Genomic DNA, 17174 nt, shown 5'->3' on the forward strand with positions numbered 1-17174 from the left:
GTGCAGTGCTGTATGATAACGTTGCGCCATAGTGAGACGGCGCCAGAAAGGAGAAGGTGGATGAGGAAGGTAGCATCTTGATACTGAATGCGCTGAGCGACTGGAATAATTGCATCGCGAGACGACATAGCTGATATACTAAGTCGCGGGTTCTGAGGCTCAGAGATGCGACTTGGGCATGGCGGCAGTGAGCACATGTTTCATTGAATGACCACAGAGGGGCTGCAACACCAGATTAGCTTGGATCTATGACAATCAGTAACTCCTATGTATAGCACTTCGCCAGCTCATGTGAGAGCCGAATACGGTCCCACAAAGCCGAGCATGCTGGTTGAGTAAATTGCGCGGGCGTGGCGCGGCGTAACGGCATGGCTGGCATCGAAAAGTATCGCGGACCATTATACCGGTGCTGGGTTATTGTGGATTTCTGGTATCGATCGGGATGTTGATGGCAATCATCGTGTCAAATCGGACGCGATCCCGCAAACGTGAGCATGCTGGCCGAATGAGTCGAGGAAGCATTAAGATCGCGATGCGTGATGGCATGACAGGCATGGTAACAGAACTCCAAAAGCTGCTCTGATCGTGGGTTAGTGTAGTCGTCTGGTGTTGGGTGGGATGGAGGATGGGATGTTGATGATAGAAGACATGCAGTCCCGCAAACCTCGCGACGTCAAGCTCTAGTGACGCACGTGGCGCTAGCGTGTCGTAGCTGCAGCAACGACGTCAACCAAGGCATGGACCCTGGATCTTGCTGCAGCGTCGCTCTTTTGCTTTTGGCATTCAACGCGTCTCTCGCCCCGGTATTCAATAAACCCAAAGGACATCACGCGCATACACTCAGCTTGGGCCAGCAGAACGACGCTATTGCCGCGAATACAGTGCACGCGACCGCGCCAGGCATCGGCCTAACACAAGACGGCCGCCTGCCGCTGAATAACCAACGCCAGCTTTACTTCGCGAAACGCTCACTACATATATCGCAATCATGGCGCCTCTCAAGATCTCGATACCATCGACACAAGAACAAACACCCGAAAACGGCAAAGCCTACACATCCTACACCATCAAAATCGAACACCCCTTCCCACGCGCCGCAACCACTCTACAAAAGCGCTACTCCGACTTCTCCGCCCTCGACTCATCTCTCCGCTCAGAAGTCAGCGCCGCACCACCAGCGCCCCTCCCCCCAAAATCCTGGCTCGGCGGCTTCCTAGGCCTAGGCACCACCACAACCACGCCCGAAGCCATCGAGAAGCGACGAGTCGGGTTAGAAGCCTATCTCCGCGCCATAGAAAGCGCAGAAGACGGGCGCTGGCGCGTCTCCAAAGCCTACAAACAATTCCTAGAACTAGGAGAGAAGGATGGCGCCAACGGGAAAAAGGCAGCGGGGTTCCCGGGTAGCCAGTTCGGCAAGGATAGAGTGAGGGATAGTTCAGACTGGCTGGACAAGCACTCGGAGCTGAAATCTAACCTGCAAGACGCGCGACGGTGGTTGACGAAACGCGAACAAGCCACCGCTGCAACGGCGCAGCATGAAGCCGCGGCCAACGCGAAGAAAAGCCTCGTCAGAGCCGGTACTCTCATCTCTGCACTCGAGGAAGGGCTAAGTCGGCTTGGTGGTTCCGGCAAGAAGACATCAAACGACTGGTCCGGCGAGCAACTAGGCGATGGCGAAATCCGACGAAGAAAAGACATGATAAGCGGTCTCCGCAAAGAACGCGACGGCCTCGACTCCGTCCTCAACAGTATGGCCGTCAAAGCCGCCATCTCCGGCTCGGGCACGTCGTCAACACCCTCTACCTCCTCCAGCGCCGCCGTCACCGAAAGCCAGAAAGCCGGACTCTTCTCCTCCAGAAACACCTCTAATACCAAGTCTTCCGGCTCCCGCCGCGTCTTCGGCGGCCCGCCTGCTCAAGAAACAGATAAGACCCGCGAATTGGATAATGAAGGCGTGTTGCAGCTGCAACAACAGATTATCCAAGAGCAAGACGAGGATCTGGTTGATTTGAGCACGGTGGTGCGCAGGATGAAGGAGATGGGTGTGCAGATTAATACGGAGATTGTGGAGCAGAATGCTATGTTGGGGTTGTTTGAGGAGGATGTGGAGAGGGTGGATGGGAAGATAAGGATTGCGAAGAAGAGGGTTGATAAGATTAGGTAGTGGAGATTGGGGTGAGGAGGGAGGGTGTTTGGGTTTGCGGGTTGTAATATAGGCGTTGGAGTATGGTCTTTTGGTACTTGGCGTTTTTGTTATGGTTTTGGGTTGGATAATCTGAGTACGATACCCTTTCTTTGGATGGGAGGGTCATTTCCATGTGAGATACAAGTATCAATTGCGTATCTCCATCCGTCGAAGCAATGCATGAGCATACTACTGTCCTGTCTTTCGCCCATAATATGGCAAGTGATTGCAAACTCTCTCATACCATGTCCGCAAACCAAACCCTCCAAACCAAACCCAGCTCATGAAAGATTATGCCAGTATGCTCGAATCGTCCCGTTATCCCTGTCGTCGCTCAAGCAACTCCCTCTCTTTCCCCTCTCACTCCGCTAATCGGAAGGCTCAGCATTGATGCAGGCTCTAAGATGTTCAGTATTCTCCTTGAGTGGGATGAAAGGCTGAGGAACGGCGTAGGGAAAATCGCGCCACTCAATGAAAAGGCTAGACACTCATATCTACGAAGCACAATTGAGGAAAAGAAAATGAGTAGATTATGTTCCCTTAAGAACTCTACAAATGCAGGTTTTCATGGCGATGTAGACTGTGGAGCACCTGTTCAGATTTTCCCTTCAACGGGGTGAAGAGGTCAATTAAACCATCAAAAGAAGTCGATACATTCGCGCATAAACAATGCATTGTCGCTGTCATCCATACACCCCCCTCGGTGATATCCGTCTAATCCGTACCATCACCCAGCCGCATAGTACTCAAATTATCCGACCTTATCTTCAATATATGATCAACCGCCTCAATAAGATGCGGCACGAACTTCGCCGGATTTTCGGTAGCTGGGAAGTGACCGAGATCCGGCATCGCCTTGTGCATCGCTCCGGGTATCTTATCCGCCGTCTTCTGTCCCATCTCTGGGGTGTTTGACCAATCGTACTCGCCGGTCAACATGTAGACGGGACAGTTCTGGGTATCGATCGAGGCTACGCGGGATCGGCCGTCCCAACCTCCGAAGTAGAAGTCGAGGTCGCCGTGGAAGATCTGTGGATGTTTTAGGAGGGGATGGTGTGAGGTGATAGGGGTGTGCTTACGCCGTAGGCTTGTGCGCTGTATGTGTGCCATATGAGCTGCTTGTTCACGTGGGGCGTGGTAGGAGACATCATCTATTGGATGTCAGTAATGATCTCTTGCTGCTGACCTGTTTGACGTACGCCATAGATCCATTCCGGGTTGAATAGCGACTGATTCACTACTGGAGAGCGATCATGCCATTGTCGCTCCATGTTGAGGTACTCAGAACTACAATCGTTAGCATCGCTACTATAACCTCAATGTCTCACATACCCTTGCAACGGAATGACACCTGCAGCGCCGACCTCCCTATGGCGGATCGCGACTGCCAGACAAACTTGACCGGCCATGCTTGCGCCGCAAATGATCGGTCTTCGCAGACCCAGGGCCTTCACAAAAGCCGTGATGATGCCCACGTAGCTATCTTCGGTGTTTGTATGCGCGCCCGGAGAGTAGTTCTTCGAAGGGAAGCTGCGTCCATGTCCTGGCAAGTCGAACGCGTACATGATGCACTTCTTGCGCATCTTCGCGTCGTTCATGACACCGTGGTATTGCCGGCTATCGCTGCCAGCAGTATGCAGAAAGACGATGGGTTGCTTCCCTTCACCAGAGTACTCGTAGAAGGTTTTGCACCTACCCCATACTGGAGCGTCGAGGTACAGGTACTTTCCAGTGAGGAAGTCGCGCTCGGGTTCGGCTTGCTCGTCCTCCTTCATCGGTCCACAATGCGCGTCGTGGGTGAGCTCGAGGACGCGCCTCCAGACATGTGTCCATTGTGCAAAGGCTGTCTGATCGCCCAGGACTTCAATGCCTTTCTGCTTGATGTTCATGCCAAACATTCCCCAGTAACTCTGGTACGGCATCGCCGGGACTGCCTTGAAGTGCTGTTCCCATTCCTCGGGCAGAGCAGAGAGCGTAAACAGGGCATCTTTCGAAGAGCCGGTGCTGGCTTTTGCGCTGCCGTTGGTGACAGTGACAAGCAGGGTGTTGTCAGAACCGCTTGACTTGATGCCGAAAGTCACATCCTTGTCAATGGCATTCGAAGTCGTAAAGGCTTTGAGCTGTGCATCGGATTGGAGAAGCTTGGAAAGCTTGTCCAAGCTTCCTTTGAGAGCCGCGGTAAGATCAGACCAGTCAGACATGGTGGTTTTGGGCGTGCAATGACTCGTTACAACGCGACGAATGCGAGAACTTAACAGAGGAAAGGAATTGGGTCAAGAGAGGCAGAGGAGGGTAGAAATGATGCGCAAGCATGCCGACGGCGCGCTCTACACATATAGCAACGCATAACCCCGGTATCGCCCAGAGCTAGCTATGGAGCTATGGTGCCAGGAGGGGTAGAAGTAATGCGGGGTGCGGCACACGTGGGCGCATGTCTCGACTGTCGCTCGTCATGGTTCCGGTGAGCTCGCTGTTGACCCAGACCAGATTTGGGCGGCTAGCTGATGATGCATGCTATGAGGAGACGCGGGGAGTGTTGATCAAGCAAGCCGGACGCGCGCGAGACACGTTAACCCCCCACTAGCGCCGCCGCCAAGCCGCCGGCAGGGAAGGCGATCGTTCCCCACAACGCTCCAAACCCACTTCCGAGCAAGCCTCAGTTATCACGAACCACATGCAAAGCCGCGGCCGTCAACTCATGCCTCATCGCCTTAATCAGTTCTGCCCTGACGATAGCTGTCGCAATCTCGAAATGATCAGCTGAAGATCATCGGCAAAGCTCCTCTGGTCCGATTGCGGAGTGTTGGCTTACGGTATTTGAACGTCAGCCGGGGAACTCCCATCTCAATAATGTCCATGATTTGCCCGTCTTCACGTGTCTCAGCAGACATTCGAAGTGTTGATCTCTCTGGATGTGACGATTGACCTCAGCGCGCATCGAGACTGGACAGCGGATAGCGGCAAGTTGACATCAGCTCACTCAGGGCGATACTCCAGCCATCCACCGGACTGGCCACCCACACAATTACGCTGACTGCGCTCTCAACGACTGATATTCCACAGAATGGAAGCTCTTGTTTGCGAAATCGCGGGTAACACAATTTCACTTCTACCCAAGACAGAGCCTCATGTGTTACCAGCAAACAACCGTCTGTCCCCTATGACTTGCGGGTTCCAGCATGACACCCTGAGCGTGACCTGCGCTACTTACTTATATAGACATATCATCCTCATAATGTTCTACGAACCGTCCAGCAGATTACAAGGCGTCAATAATACCGGATTTTGACTTTCAGCCAGAACAAGATGCATCCCTCACGGCAAGCACTCATTGGTAACATACATGCTTCGGCCACCCCACTCACTTACACTATTGAAGATGTGCCTGGAAAAGGTAAAGGCCTTATTGCGACTAGAGATATCCCCAAAGGTACAAGGATCATATCTGAGAAACCCATCTTCGCGGTGGGAGAACCAGTTGAGACAGAACTAGCAGATCGAGTCACGTCTTTGAGCCAACATCACAGAGGCGAGTTTCTTTCCATGAGCAATATCCACCCTTTCAACGACTATGAGGCGCAATGGATCGGTATTTTGTACACAAACGCTCTACCCATCGGTTCAAAGTTAGATCTCAGCGGTATCTTCATCACAGCATGTCGCATCAACCATGCGTGCGATAACAACGCCGCTCACTGCTGGCACGATGATAGCAATCGGCTAACAGTACATGCTATACGAGATATCTCCGAGGGAGAAGAGATTACGATATCTTACCTAGGGGGCGCCTATGATCGGAACGAGCGACAAGAGGAGCTGCAGAGGAGGTTCCATTTCACCTGTACATGTCAACTCTGCTCGTTACTATCTCAGCAGTCCATCGAGAGCGACTTGATTCTGAATCGCATTAACGAAATAGACAACATCGTCTCGGATGAAGCTGGTCTCGGGCCGCGCGGCATCAACAAAACACCTGAGCAACTGCTCTGCCTCATCGAGGAAATGGTCCAGTTGTGGAAGCGACACGATCATAGCCCGAATCCAGTCGGTCTAGATCATGCATACTACCTCGCTTTCCAGATCACAAAAGCGAATGGTGATTTCGCTAGGGCTAGGGTGTTCGCAGATAGACTAGTGCCTGTCCGCACGACTTTCATGGGTAAGGATAGTCGACACTTGAGGGAACACCCGCGGCTACGTCATGATCCTACAGTTTATAAATTTAGTGGTGTGTCGATGCAGGGGCTCACGAACCTCGATGAAGTTCCGTTTGGACCTTGGTGGCATGATCTTGAAGCGTGGCTTTGGATGAGGGATCTTGAGGTAGATGAAGGGGTGAATGTTCAGAGCTGGCTTGATGATGTTTTTTGATGGAACAAAGGATACTTTGACTACACCTACAGATGTCTTTCCCTCCTCATTGAACGAATGCACTAATAGCATGTCCCAACTTGTACCTCATTTCTAAACCCCAAGCCTCAAGTGCGACTGTTACACATAGGTATGTTTGCTGCTCGACTATCTTGGACATATTCGCACCCATATCATACCACGGTAGGCAATAAGGAAAGAAGAAAGACTTATCCATACAGGTCAAGGCTCAAATTGAAAACAACAGACATCATCCGCGGATGTTTCGACAAATGAAGAAACCTTCACATGTCATCTGAGTCCACAGCATATGCAACACTCCGACATCATCGGCACTAGGGACTATCATGCCGTTTCCTCAACTTCTTCCGTCCGGTCAATCATGCTAGCGTCACACGAAAAGGTCATTCGGCTTCCATCGCTCATGTTCATTCCAGAAGCGTATGACGACGCAGACTTCCATGTCCATCTGGGAAACACCCACGGGTATACACCCTTGCCATACGGAAGGAAAGAAGACGGGATGGCGCATCTGCAGTACCGAAAAGTCCTCAACGAGAGCATCTTCATCTCTACCACTGATCCAGCAAATCTCCGTCATCACATAAGAACCCTCGAAGAACCTCATATCCCATCGCTCACATCCCACAAACCCCCCTTCCACCACCACCCACCACTTACCCAACCATGCGCATCACCGCCCCCCTCATCGCTCTCGCAGCGTCTCTCCCCCTCCTAACCACCGCCCAGATGGGCCCCGACGACACGATCTGCGGATTCCTCTACGGCACCGACTACACCGACGCCTGCTGCCACACGGTCATCAGTCGCGGGGTCAATGCGCCTTGCACTGATATCGAGTATGTGAGCAACTTGACCGAGTGCTCTACGTATCATTATCCAACGGGGTGGGCTGTTTGTGTTGAGAAGGTATGATCTTTCTTACTAGTTTCGAAGAATCTTGGTGGGTGGTGATGGGAGAGGAAGGGATAGGGAGGAGAAGGTGATGGTGTAGGTAGTGTAGTGATGGAACTGACGTGAAGGCAGGAGCCCGCCTACCCGGCCTCCGGCCCTCTCTTCGGCCACGGACCCAGCGGCATCGTATCTGAGTACATGACGCTCGAGGATTTAGAGCAGGTGTACTGGGATTACTTCAGTTCCAATGCTATGGGTGAGACTATGGCTAAGGCTGTTGCTGCGATGAAGAACGCTTGAATGTGGGATATACTACACTGTACCGTCTCTCTCGGGCGAGGTGGGCTTGCGTATGGCAGATAGCGAATGAAGAAGACGGATGACAGATGACGGTCGGGTGGTACGTTGCATGGCTCTGTCACTCGTTTGGAGTACATGTGAACGGTAGAAGGAAGTCAGCGGGGGGGATGGGTAACGTTGGATTGGAACGTTGTACCCAGGGTTATCAGAAGCGGGAATGAGAGGCGATTTACTTCGAATATAAATATCCACCAATACCACCATCTTCTTCTCCGACTACCACCTTCCTTCTCCTCTCTTATCCCTCGTTTCTACCGACTCACCCAAAAATGTCCACTCCCAACCCCCTCATGTTCGCCATCCTCCTCCTCCCCCCTCTCCTCAACTCCGTTCGTGCACAGGCAGATCCTCCCCTAAGCCTATGCCAAACCTACTTCGGCCCCACCTACATCGATGCCTGCTGCACCGAACTACTTTCCCACAACGGGCCACCATGTTATACGCCCATACCCGTCGCCAACTTGACAGATTGCACGGTGGATCTTTATCCTAGGGGGTGGGCATGTTGCATCGAAGGGGTATGTAACGTTGCATCCGTCTTGTAGAGGTACGAGAAGTTAATTGAGGGTATACATAGGCACCAGTGGATCCGGGTAACCCGGATTATTCATGTGGATGGAGTATTGATGCGGAGAGTACGGCGGAGGATATAATGAGTGACATGATATGGATGAGAACCGGGGCTACGGAGAAACGCGCAGGGATGAAGCGATGGTTGAGTGCTCTCGGGTTGTAGACTTTGACAGGAGTAACGTTGTACCCATCTCCAGCAGCGCACAATCGCACCATCGCATCAGCAGACACTTCAAAAACACAGTTCAATCTCAACATCAAACACAACTCATAAACATCGTGTATTGAACAATAGGAAGCTAAACTCCCTAGAAAGATGGTATCCTCGCTTCCAAATGCAATCATGACCATACCCACCTTTAGAACACTTCACTCTCCTCCGACAACTCAGCAGACTGCGCAGTGACAACCCGAGTGGGCTCAGAGACAAACATAAAAGAGCCTGAAAGATTGGCAGTAATAGGCTCCGCACACGGTGTATACTTCACAGGCTTTGCGGATACGAGGGTTTTGGAAGGTCCAGTACTTTCAGCGCGCTCTGTACGTCTATCGAGCCCCGCAGATCGACGAGTCTTTGTACGTTTGGCCGCTTCCAATAACGTATGCGCAGCGGAAATGATGTTGTCAAGCTGCACGTCTGAACTGGCTGTCGGAGCATCAGAAAGAGTACTGACGCTCGGCTAGAACGTCTCCTCCTCCGCACCCTCGCCCTCAGCCTCTGGTGGGATCTCGAAGCCCTCTTCGGTGGAGTAGAGAATGTTTTGGATCTGCTTGAGCAGCCCCTCATCCTTCTCAAGCTCAGGGTCGGCCTCCATTGCTTGCTGAATCAGCAGTTCGATGTCGCGCAGCTTGCTGAAGTAAAAGTCCCTCTCGCGCTCGAGGCCCGTGACAGTCTCCTTGAGGGCGCTGTTTTCCTCGCGCAGAGCGGCACTGGCGGCTCCTCCCCCGGATGCAAGCGGTGTGCGTGTCCTAGGCGCAGCCGTGTTGCTAGCAGCTGGTGCTCTTCGGGCAGTCGATGCTGCGGCGCGGGGTGCAGGTGTGGCTCCGGTCGCGACACCACCCTGACCCTTGCGACGGGCAACGGGGTCGTACTCGTGGCCGGGGAAATGCTGGTCCCAGTACTGCTTGACGAATTGGAGGAACTCGAGGTTGTCCTGCATCTTGCACTTTACGAGCGACTCGACGCGGATGGGCTTGTCGACATGGTGCTTGGCGAACGTGTCTGGACTGTTAGCGGGGAACAGTGATGGTAGGAGGGGAGACGTACTCTGTAATACCTTGAAATTCTGCAGGTATGCGTACTCAGTGTTCGCATTGAACTTGACTCGCGACATGGGCACATCGTCTGCACGCTGTTAGTCTTAATCTCATCCGCGCCTAGGTGAGGTGAAGGACTTACAGAATATGCTGTCGAAGACTTGGCACAGCGCTGCTCTGTCCGCCATGTCAGTACACGTCCTCACTCCTCAGACCAGGGGTGCCCCTCTATCCTCGGCGCGCGCAACGTACCCGGTACCGCATTGTTCGACTTTGGTGATGTTGAGCTGGAGGAGGTTGTTCAACCAGGCGACGAGTTCTTGTCTGTTCACGTGTTGCGGTCAGCGTATGGTCGTGGTGAAGGTGTCTGCGCAGATGGCCGCAGCCTAACCCCTCGGGCCCGGTGCCTACCTTGATTCTCCCATGGCGGCTATCTATGTGCAGGCGTCTAAGGGTTTGTTTTGGGCGATCAGCGACGAGATAAAAGCATGCAGCCCGAAGTGTCCGTGGTGAAGGGGTGGCGTTGCAGGCGGTGGGCGTGAGTGCTGTTATTTGTTGATGCGCCTTCGAGTCGGGGAGTTGACAATTTGGGCGCCGCTGCCCCACGCTGGAGATTTTAGCGTCAGGTCATGGCGCTAGCGTCACGTGCATTCGTCTCGCCTGGTCGCGACTGCCCTACGAAGCATCCAGAACTAAACTTCATCGTGCATTCGTGGATGGTAGTTCCATGATATGGTTCTTGACTACGCAATCTCACACCTTGCCAATATCTGATAGCATTGCCATCTACCCAGCAAACTCCCTCTCAACCATACCAACTGCTGTGCCCCTATCCGCCCTCACCGCTTCAAAAGCCTTGACAACCGCCGGAAACCACACATTGGCCATCTTGACATCCCCACTATCATTGGGATGTATCCCATCCCTCAAGTCCGCCGTTCCACTAAAACCCGCGTACTGGTCCACAACCCAGATCGGGCTTTCCGTCGTATTGAGACCCTGAGCCCACGGCACAATGGCGCGGTTCAGATCTTGAATCTTGGTGTTATAGTTGCCGAAGCCCATGGGGATGATTTGCGCGACCTATGATGGCAGAGTGAGTAAGCAATTGGTATACAATGAGGTGAGATAGCGCTTGTACAACAGCGCACCTTACGCAGGTACACAGGCAAGTATGAAAAAGAACAAACTCACCACAATCTTCATCCTCGGATTCGCCGCCCTCATACTCCCCACCAACGTCCCAAACGCCTTAATAATATCCCCCACCGCCTTATTCTGCTGCACAATATCATTCGTACCCAAATGCATCGTGATCACGTCCGCGGGATTCGTCTTCAGCCACCCATCCAGCTGCCCTTTATTCGCAATGTCAATAGCGAGGAAACCAGAGTGGCCTTCGTTGTCGCGGTCGTAGGTTGTGTCGCCGCAGTTGTTTTCGGTTTTGCCGCTGCCGACAAAGTTTACGGTGGAGGAATTGAAGGGCGTGGTTTGGAGGCGTTGCCAGAGTTTGGAGCGCCAGCAGATTATTTCCGTTATGCTGTCGCCGAAGGGCATGTAGCGGATTGGGGGGTTGGTGGTTTGGGCGGCTGTCGTCGTGAACAGGCCCGCGAGGGAGAGGAGGGTGAGGAGCAACATCGTGGTGGTTGCGATGCTGCGGAGGTACCTGTCTATGTGCGAAGCTATGGGAACGCTTCGGCGACGTTTTGGTGTGAGGAACAAGGAGCTGGCCGTCTTATGTTCTCTTCATGCTGTGCGCCTGGCGACATCTCATCTATCGCACTGAACGCCATCTCTCAACACATATGAAGATGACGCCAAAGGTACTCTGGACGCAAATGAGGACTGCGGAGAGAAGGAACGCTCTAGTGATGTGGGCGACATCTGTGGTGTGACTGGGCGTCACTATACCGAAGGCTAAATGCAGCTGCCGGATGATCGCTAATATACGTACAACATGCAGCTCGGAGAAAAGGCAAGAATGCGGGGAAGATATCGCAGACTACCCAGTACGTATTGGAGGGATCCGGTGTGTTATTTGGAGCGGTCTTTGGTGTTTAGACGTTAAGCGATCTCGTCGAGCGGCTTTGGTTTTCGGCATCCATCTAATAAGTTCAAAGTGAAAGTTAATGGCACGTGCGGAAGATACTCCGAAACTCAAAGGGTCTTTTCCAGAGGGACAGGTACCCGCTAGCCCTGATGGTAGCACGGACGAAAATGTCAGAACTGAAGAAGTAGGTACATGCGACCACTGAGAGAAGTTGGCCAAAGCATAACGCTCGAATCTCGACGGAAGGAGAACTGCTCACCGCCTCTGACTTTCTCAAAGACTCAAATCGCCGAACCTGGTGTTCAGAAGGAGAAGGTGGAGTGCTCGTTGATGAAATTCGACCGTGGCGTAGATGAGGACACGCCGTCACGCCGAGCAATGTGCGGTGACCACAACGACACATAGAGATGTACCTTCCTCATATCGACCATGACTAAGGAAATCCCAATCATGACTGTACAGCACTTTGACGATGTACGAGGAGATGAACTACCCACCATGAGCTTCCACCAACCACAGCCTTCTAGTTGTCAACCTAGCTCTTCTTCTGGCAGCTTCACTCCCAATACACTCTAAGCCTGAGGCGCAGCAATGTGAATTTGGAATCGCAGGCATCGTATGATGCTCATTGCTCACTACCGCTACGGCCGGATGTTACTCCTTAGCGGACGGTAATACCCCAGATTTCTGCTCGGCCCTTTCCCGACCGACGTACGCTGCCGGGGTGTTGATTGGCTGGGTGAGTAAGAAACTTGGAAGTGGCAGTGCAAGAGACAACACGTGATTGCTGCAAAATTGTTGTGATGAGGAAAAGGGCCTTTGTCGGTGCAAGGAGAGGAAAACAACCGAATCGAAAAACACACTGATCGTGAAATGCACGCGAGAAGAGAAACGTGCACTCGAGCACAAACTGCGAGGAGACGGCGAGGTGCGCGGAGGTGAGACGGTTGATGTGAAAGATTGGGGCGGCGGGTGCTGACTTCGTGCGACAACTCACTATCGGCCCTCACACTTAACTCCGAAGGCTCTCGCGATCGAGCAACCCCGCAACAAGATGTCGATAACTCATCATCGACGTATGCTGAGAGAAAGCAGCTAGCTTGGCATCGTGATGCCTCGGTGATTCCCAGCAGAAGACGCCGATGGTGTTGATTTTACTTCCTGGAATCCAAGGTTTCGCGCTCCGAGCTGTCGCGCTCCGAGCTGACGCGGTCCTTCAGGGCTGAGGCTGCCACGCTTGCAAGCCACCAGCCTGCGCCTATCGAGACATGAACAGCGCCACGTGAAACCGACCGGACTTCATGCAGCTGCAGTGCGATGGTCCCAAAGTAGAAGGCAATTCCATGCAGTGGTAATAATGTCGCGTATACACCGTAATATGAGAAACAGGCCGAATCTCCGATGGGGAATTCGACTAGGCCGATGACCGAGGGCTGACGGTGACGAGCACAGCCTGGACAGCATGCTCCTGTAAAAGTGTGCCCAGCTCGAGGATGAAGTCATGGGAGTCTGGATCTCGACGCATGTTGCTGACATGTCTTGGAATTGCGGTCGCTGGAATTGGGTGTTGGGAGATCCAAGGCGAGGGACGTGCGGGACAAGAGGGCCCACAAGAGCGGGCACCAAGACCGCGACCGTCGAGACCACACCTGTTCCCAACCTTACGTGAACTGACATGCCCGCCGTTCCCAGCGTGCCCCCGCGCCGGGACATTACTTTTGCAAAATAGCTGGCGTGTCATTCGTCCGGATGCAACTTACTTGTTTGGCCCTGCACATAGCCACCACGACGCGTCCAGCCAAGCCGCGCCGAACGTTGAGTCCGCTGGCCCTCACTGGTACCACCTCTCTGCGCCAGACCCTGCACCATGTACAGGCGGGAGATCTCACTTGTTATCGCGGCCCTCTGGCGTTCGTGACGCGTACTGCTTGCACAAGTTGTGTTGTCATATCGCGAGGTCCTCACGGTGTTTTGCTATGCCCAGCCGGTGACTGACGGCTCTCCGCAAAGCCGCCGCATTCGGCCAGGCTTGTCCAACCACACATCAGCAGTAATACCGTTGGGTTCACCTGTGCCTGCGAGGTACCTACCTCCACCAAACTAAGCCAGGTTGCGTGTACGTAGCCATGCTTCTGTCAGCATCTCTCTTGGGGGCTTGGAGCTGTATCTTGGAAGGCGGGTGATCCGGGCTCCACCATCTATAAACCTCTTTGTCCTCTGCTGCCGAATCACTATCGAACTGCATATCCCTTACTCACCTCAAGACATCTTCTCCTATTGGTTTGGCTACTTGAACTCAGATCAATAGCTTCGTGATCGCCTCTAGAGACGACGCCATCAAGCCACGCTTTCAGCTAGGCGCTGTCTACTAGCCTTAAACATCGAGCCCTTTGGCAACCTCGAGTGTTCAGCATCATTCAACGACCTTTCAGTTTCAGAGCACAAGAGATGAAGCGCACAACAAGTTCGGTCATGGGCCTCTTGGCTCTGGGTAAGCCCCCAACAACAGCCCCATCTTACTACGGTGCTAACCCTATTCAGCCTCCCAAGCCACAGCCCAAGTAGCCAGTGTCTGCCCTTCTACCGGTGTATGCTATGGCCTCAACATCCCCGAGCGCACAGCATCATCCGGATCGGGAGACATCTTCTTCCAGATATCAGCCCCAAGCAATTATGAGTGGGTTGCGCTTGGCCAAGGCAGTGGCATGCCCAACTCCAACATCTTCGTCGTGTACACTTCAGGATCTGGCAACAATGTTACACTGTCGCCAAGAAGGACTACTAGCTACCAGCCCCCCAGCCCCAACGATGCTGCTCAAGTCACTCTGCTTGAAGGATCTGGTGTTTCAAACGGTGTCATGACCGCGAACGTGAGATGTAAGACTGACAGCCACCACGACATAAACACAAACTAACACGTGACGCAGGCTCAAACTGCAACTCCTGGTCTGGCGGCACCATGGACTTCACCAGAAACAGCGGGAGCTGGATCTTCGCCTACCAGTCCTCCGGCGGACCCAAGAACGACGACTCCACCTCTGCGCAAATCGACCAGCACTCCAACCAGGGTGTCTTCGACTGGCAGTTCGCCCAAGCAAAGGGCGGTTCAAGTGTAAACCCCCTCGTCAACACCTCACCAACCGGTACCACAGGCGGCGCAACACCAACCAACTGCCGCCAGCGCCCCTCCGGCGCTGCAGGCACAGGAGGCTCCAGGCCAAGCCAAACCAGCAGCAACAACGACGACGACGACGATGACGACAACTACGGCCGCCCAACCTCTCGGCCTACATCTCGCCCCAACGGCCCCCCAGGAGACAAGCGCTCCCCCTCCCCCGACAAGGGCGGCAAGGACGACGACGACGACCTCCCCTACTGCGATACCCTCCCCAACGGCGGCGCCACAGGCGGAAACTCCGTGCAAACCATCAGCTCCGGCGCGTCCGTCAGCCCCTCCAAGAAACGCACCATGCTAATCGCCCACGGCGTCCTCGCCTCCCTCGCTTTCGTCATCCTATTCCCCTCAGGCGCCATCGCCATCCGCCTGGCGTCCTTCCCAGGCATCGTATGGCTGCACGCTGGTTTCCAGATCTTGGCGTACATGGTATACATCGCGGCATTCGGAATGGGTATCTGGCTCGCTCTTCCCGTCAGCGGAGGTCACTACATCAGCAGCTACCACGCCATCATCGGTATCCTCGTTTTCTGCCTCGTATTCTTCATGCCCTTCCTCGGAACTCTACATCACATCTTGTTCAAGAAGACGCAGCGTCGTACTCTTACTTCCTACGCGCATATCTGGGTTGGGCGTATTGCGATCACTCTTGGTATGATCAACGGTGGATTGGGATTGTTGCTGGCGGATAACTCGCGCGATGGCGCGATTGCGTATGGTGTTATTGCGGCGGTTATGTGGTTGGTGTGGGTTGCGGCGATGGTTGTGGGTGAGGCTAGGAGGAAGAAGGCGGTTAGGGCTAAGAACGCGCAGAGGACGGATAAGGTGCAGGAGGAGCGCAGGGAGAGCGATAGGAGTGCGGAGGATGTGGAGTTGGCGGGGCATTACAGGCCGGCTAAGAATCAGCAGTAGGGTGCTTGCTGGTTGAAGATTTGGGGTGGGTGTGTTGGAAGCGGGTATGCGCTGAGTAGGAGAGGGGGATGTATATAAGTGTAGTTGACATTTCCTTTGTTATTAGAGGAGATCATGAACATGTTCAAACCTCCATCTATCCATCCACACCTCCTCTCCTTCTTCTTTTCCATTCACCCTACCCCCCTACCGCCTACCCATCCCCCCCAAAACCCGACTCGCCGCCCTGCTAACCTTAATCACATCCCTATACGTCAAACTCACTCTCGTCCCCCTCACATTCCTCCCTCCGTTCTCTTCAACCCCTTTCCTCCCTTCTTCACTCAACAACTCCCAATTCGCAACGCTCTCCGCATTCAATTCTTCATCAACCTCGATTGACGCGATACCGTGCATGAGGTCTCTGTACGCACGCCCTGTGGTGATGAGTAGGGAGCGAGGTTCTTGGAAGATGCGGGTTGGGAGGGTGAGCATCTTTTCTTTGGTTTTCTGCTCTTCCTCGTCTAAGTCTGTGTTTAGAGGCTGGGCGTGTTCTTCGTCTTCATCATCTTTCTTCTCCCTCCTGTCTTCTGCTGGGTTTTCGGGTTTGGGAAGCACATCCAAACACAGCGCCCCTCCCAGACTAACCGTCGCAACGACCTCAGCATACGCTCCACCGTCTTCGTGTGGCATGATGCCCTCACCGGGCTTATACTCGTTTACCAGAACATGGTTTGGTTGGCCATGGGGCGTATGATCAAAGATACCTAAGTCAAAGAAGCGGGGTAAGATGGGTGTGGTCAGGTAACTAGGTAGAGGAGCGGCGAGGAGCGTGTTGTTGGATGTGAGTGTTGAGGGGAGGGCTTGGAGACGGCGGTGCGTGAGGTGTGTCCATCTCTGGGCGGGGATCTAGATTGATGGGGGAGGGGAGGTTAGTTGATTTCAAGGGGGATCAGGAGGAGGTATGGTTTGAGACGTGGATGTCATGCGCGGTGATTGTATGTGGGGAAAGACGTGGTAAGCGGGGTAAGTAAACTCCCCATGTGCAACGCGATATCCGAATCTGTAGACTAGATCAGAGGTGGGAAGAGAACATACCTTCTGCAGAATCGACGCCTCTTCCTCCACGCTAATGAAGTTGGGGATATAGTAGAAATCCGGTGGCAGACCCGCGATGCGGAAAGCCTGCAGGCCCGTCTTGTCATCTCTGGGTAGAGAGCACATAATCGTTGCTCGAGAATGTAAGTTTGCAATAGGATTTGACGGCCTTGCTAATTAGTGGCAAGATGTTGATGTTTGTAGGATGGACATGGGCCGAAGAATGATGTAATGCAGCTACCTAGCAAACAACCTTGAACGCGCCTCCGCCAATTTGAACTAGTCGCGCGCTCACGTGC

The 17174-nt window shown here is 53.5% G+C and overlaps 6 protein-coding genes across 6 annotated transcripts; 3 read left to right on the forward strand and 3 right to left on the reverse strand.

Annotated features, from left to right (window-relative positions):
* Nucleotides 1–988: 988 nt before the first annotated feature.
* Nucleotides 989–2164, forward strand: J4E83_006498 (uncharacterized protein; the record flags this gene model as incomplete). Its single annotated transcript, XM_049333410.1, has 1 exon — nt 989–2164. One exon carries the CDS (start codon nt 989–991, stop codon nt 2162–2164), a length of 1176 nt encoding a protein of 391 aa, XP_049187586.1.
* A 735-nt stretch (nt 2165–2899) lies between these two features.
* On the reverse strand, nt 2900–4386 carry J4E83_006499 (uncharacterized protein; the record flags this gene model as incomplete). Its single annotated transcript, XM_049333411.1, has 4 exons — nt 2900–3214; nt 3265–3336; nt 3385–3472; nt 3518–4386. 4 exons carry the CDS (start codon nt 4384–4386, stop codon nt 2900–2902), a joined length of 1344 nt encoding a protein of 447 aa, XP_049187587.1.
* A 2857-nt stretch (nt 4387–7243) lies between these two features.
* J4E83_006500 (uncharacterized protein) lies at nt 7244–7771 on the forward strand (the record flags this gene model as incomplete). Its single annotated transcript, XM_049333412.1, has 2 exons — nt 7244–7486; nt 7604–7771. The coding sequence occupies 2 exons, from the start codon at nt 7244–7246 to the stop codon at nt 7769–7771; spliced, it is 411 nt and encodes a 136-aa protein (XP_049187588.1).
* A 1313-nt stretch (nt 7772–9084) lies between these two features.
* On the reverse strand, nt 9085–11218 carry J4E83_006501 (uncharacterized protein; the record flags this gene model as incomplete). Its single annotated transcript, XM_049333413.1, has 6 exons — nt 9085–9626; nt 9672–9749; nt 9804–9838; nt 9914–9985; nt 10452–10744; nt 10856–11218. 6 exons carry the CDS (start codon nt 11216–11218, stop codon nt 9085–9087), a joined length of 1383 nt encoding a protein of 460 aa, XP_049187589.1.
* A 2941-nt stretch (nt 11219–14159) lies between these two features.
* J4E83_006502 (uncharacterized protein) lies at nt 14160–15798 on the forward strand (the record flags this gene model as incomplete). The annotated part of the gene is made up of 3 exons (XM_049333414.1): nt 14160–14202; nt 14253–14588; nt 14639–15798. 3 exons carry the CDS (start codon nt 14160–14162, stop codon nt 15796–15798), a joined length of 1539 nt encoding a protein of 512 aa, XP_049187590.1.
* A 186-nt stretch (nt 15799–15984) lies between these two features.
* J4E83_006503 (uncharacterized protein) lies at nt 15985–17001 on the reverse strand (the record flags this gene model as incomplete). The annotated part of the gene is made up of 2 exons (XM_049333415.1): nt 15985–16485; nt 16876–17001. 2 exons carry the CDS (start codon nt 16999–17001, stop codon nt 15985–15987), a joined length of 627 nt encoding a protein of 208 aa, XP_049187591.1.
* Nucleotides 17002–17174: the final 173 nt, after the last annotated feature.

The sequence above is a fragment of the Alternaria metachromatica genome (assembly GCF_023757995.1).
Source record: "Alternaria metachromatica strain BMP 0045 chromosome Unknown scaffold_14, whole genome shotgun sequence".
Classification (NCBI taxonomy): Eukaryota; Fungi; Ascomycota; class Dothideomycetes; order Pleosporales; family Pleosporaceae; genus Alternaria; species Alternaria metachromatica.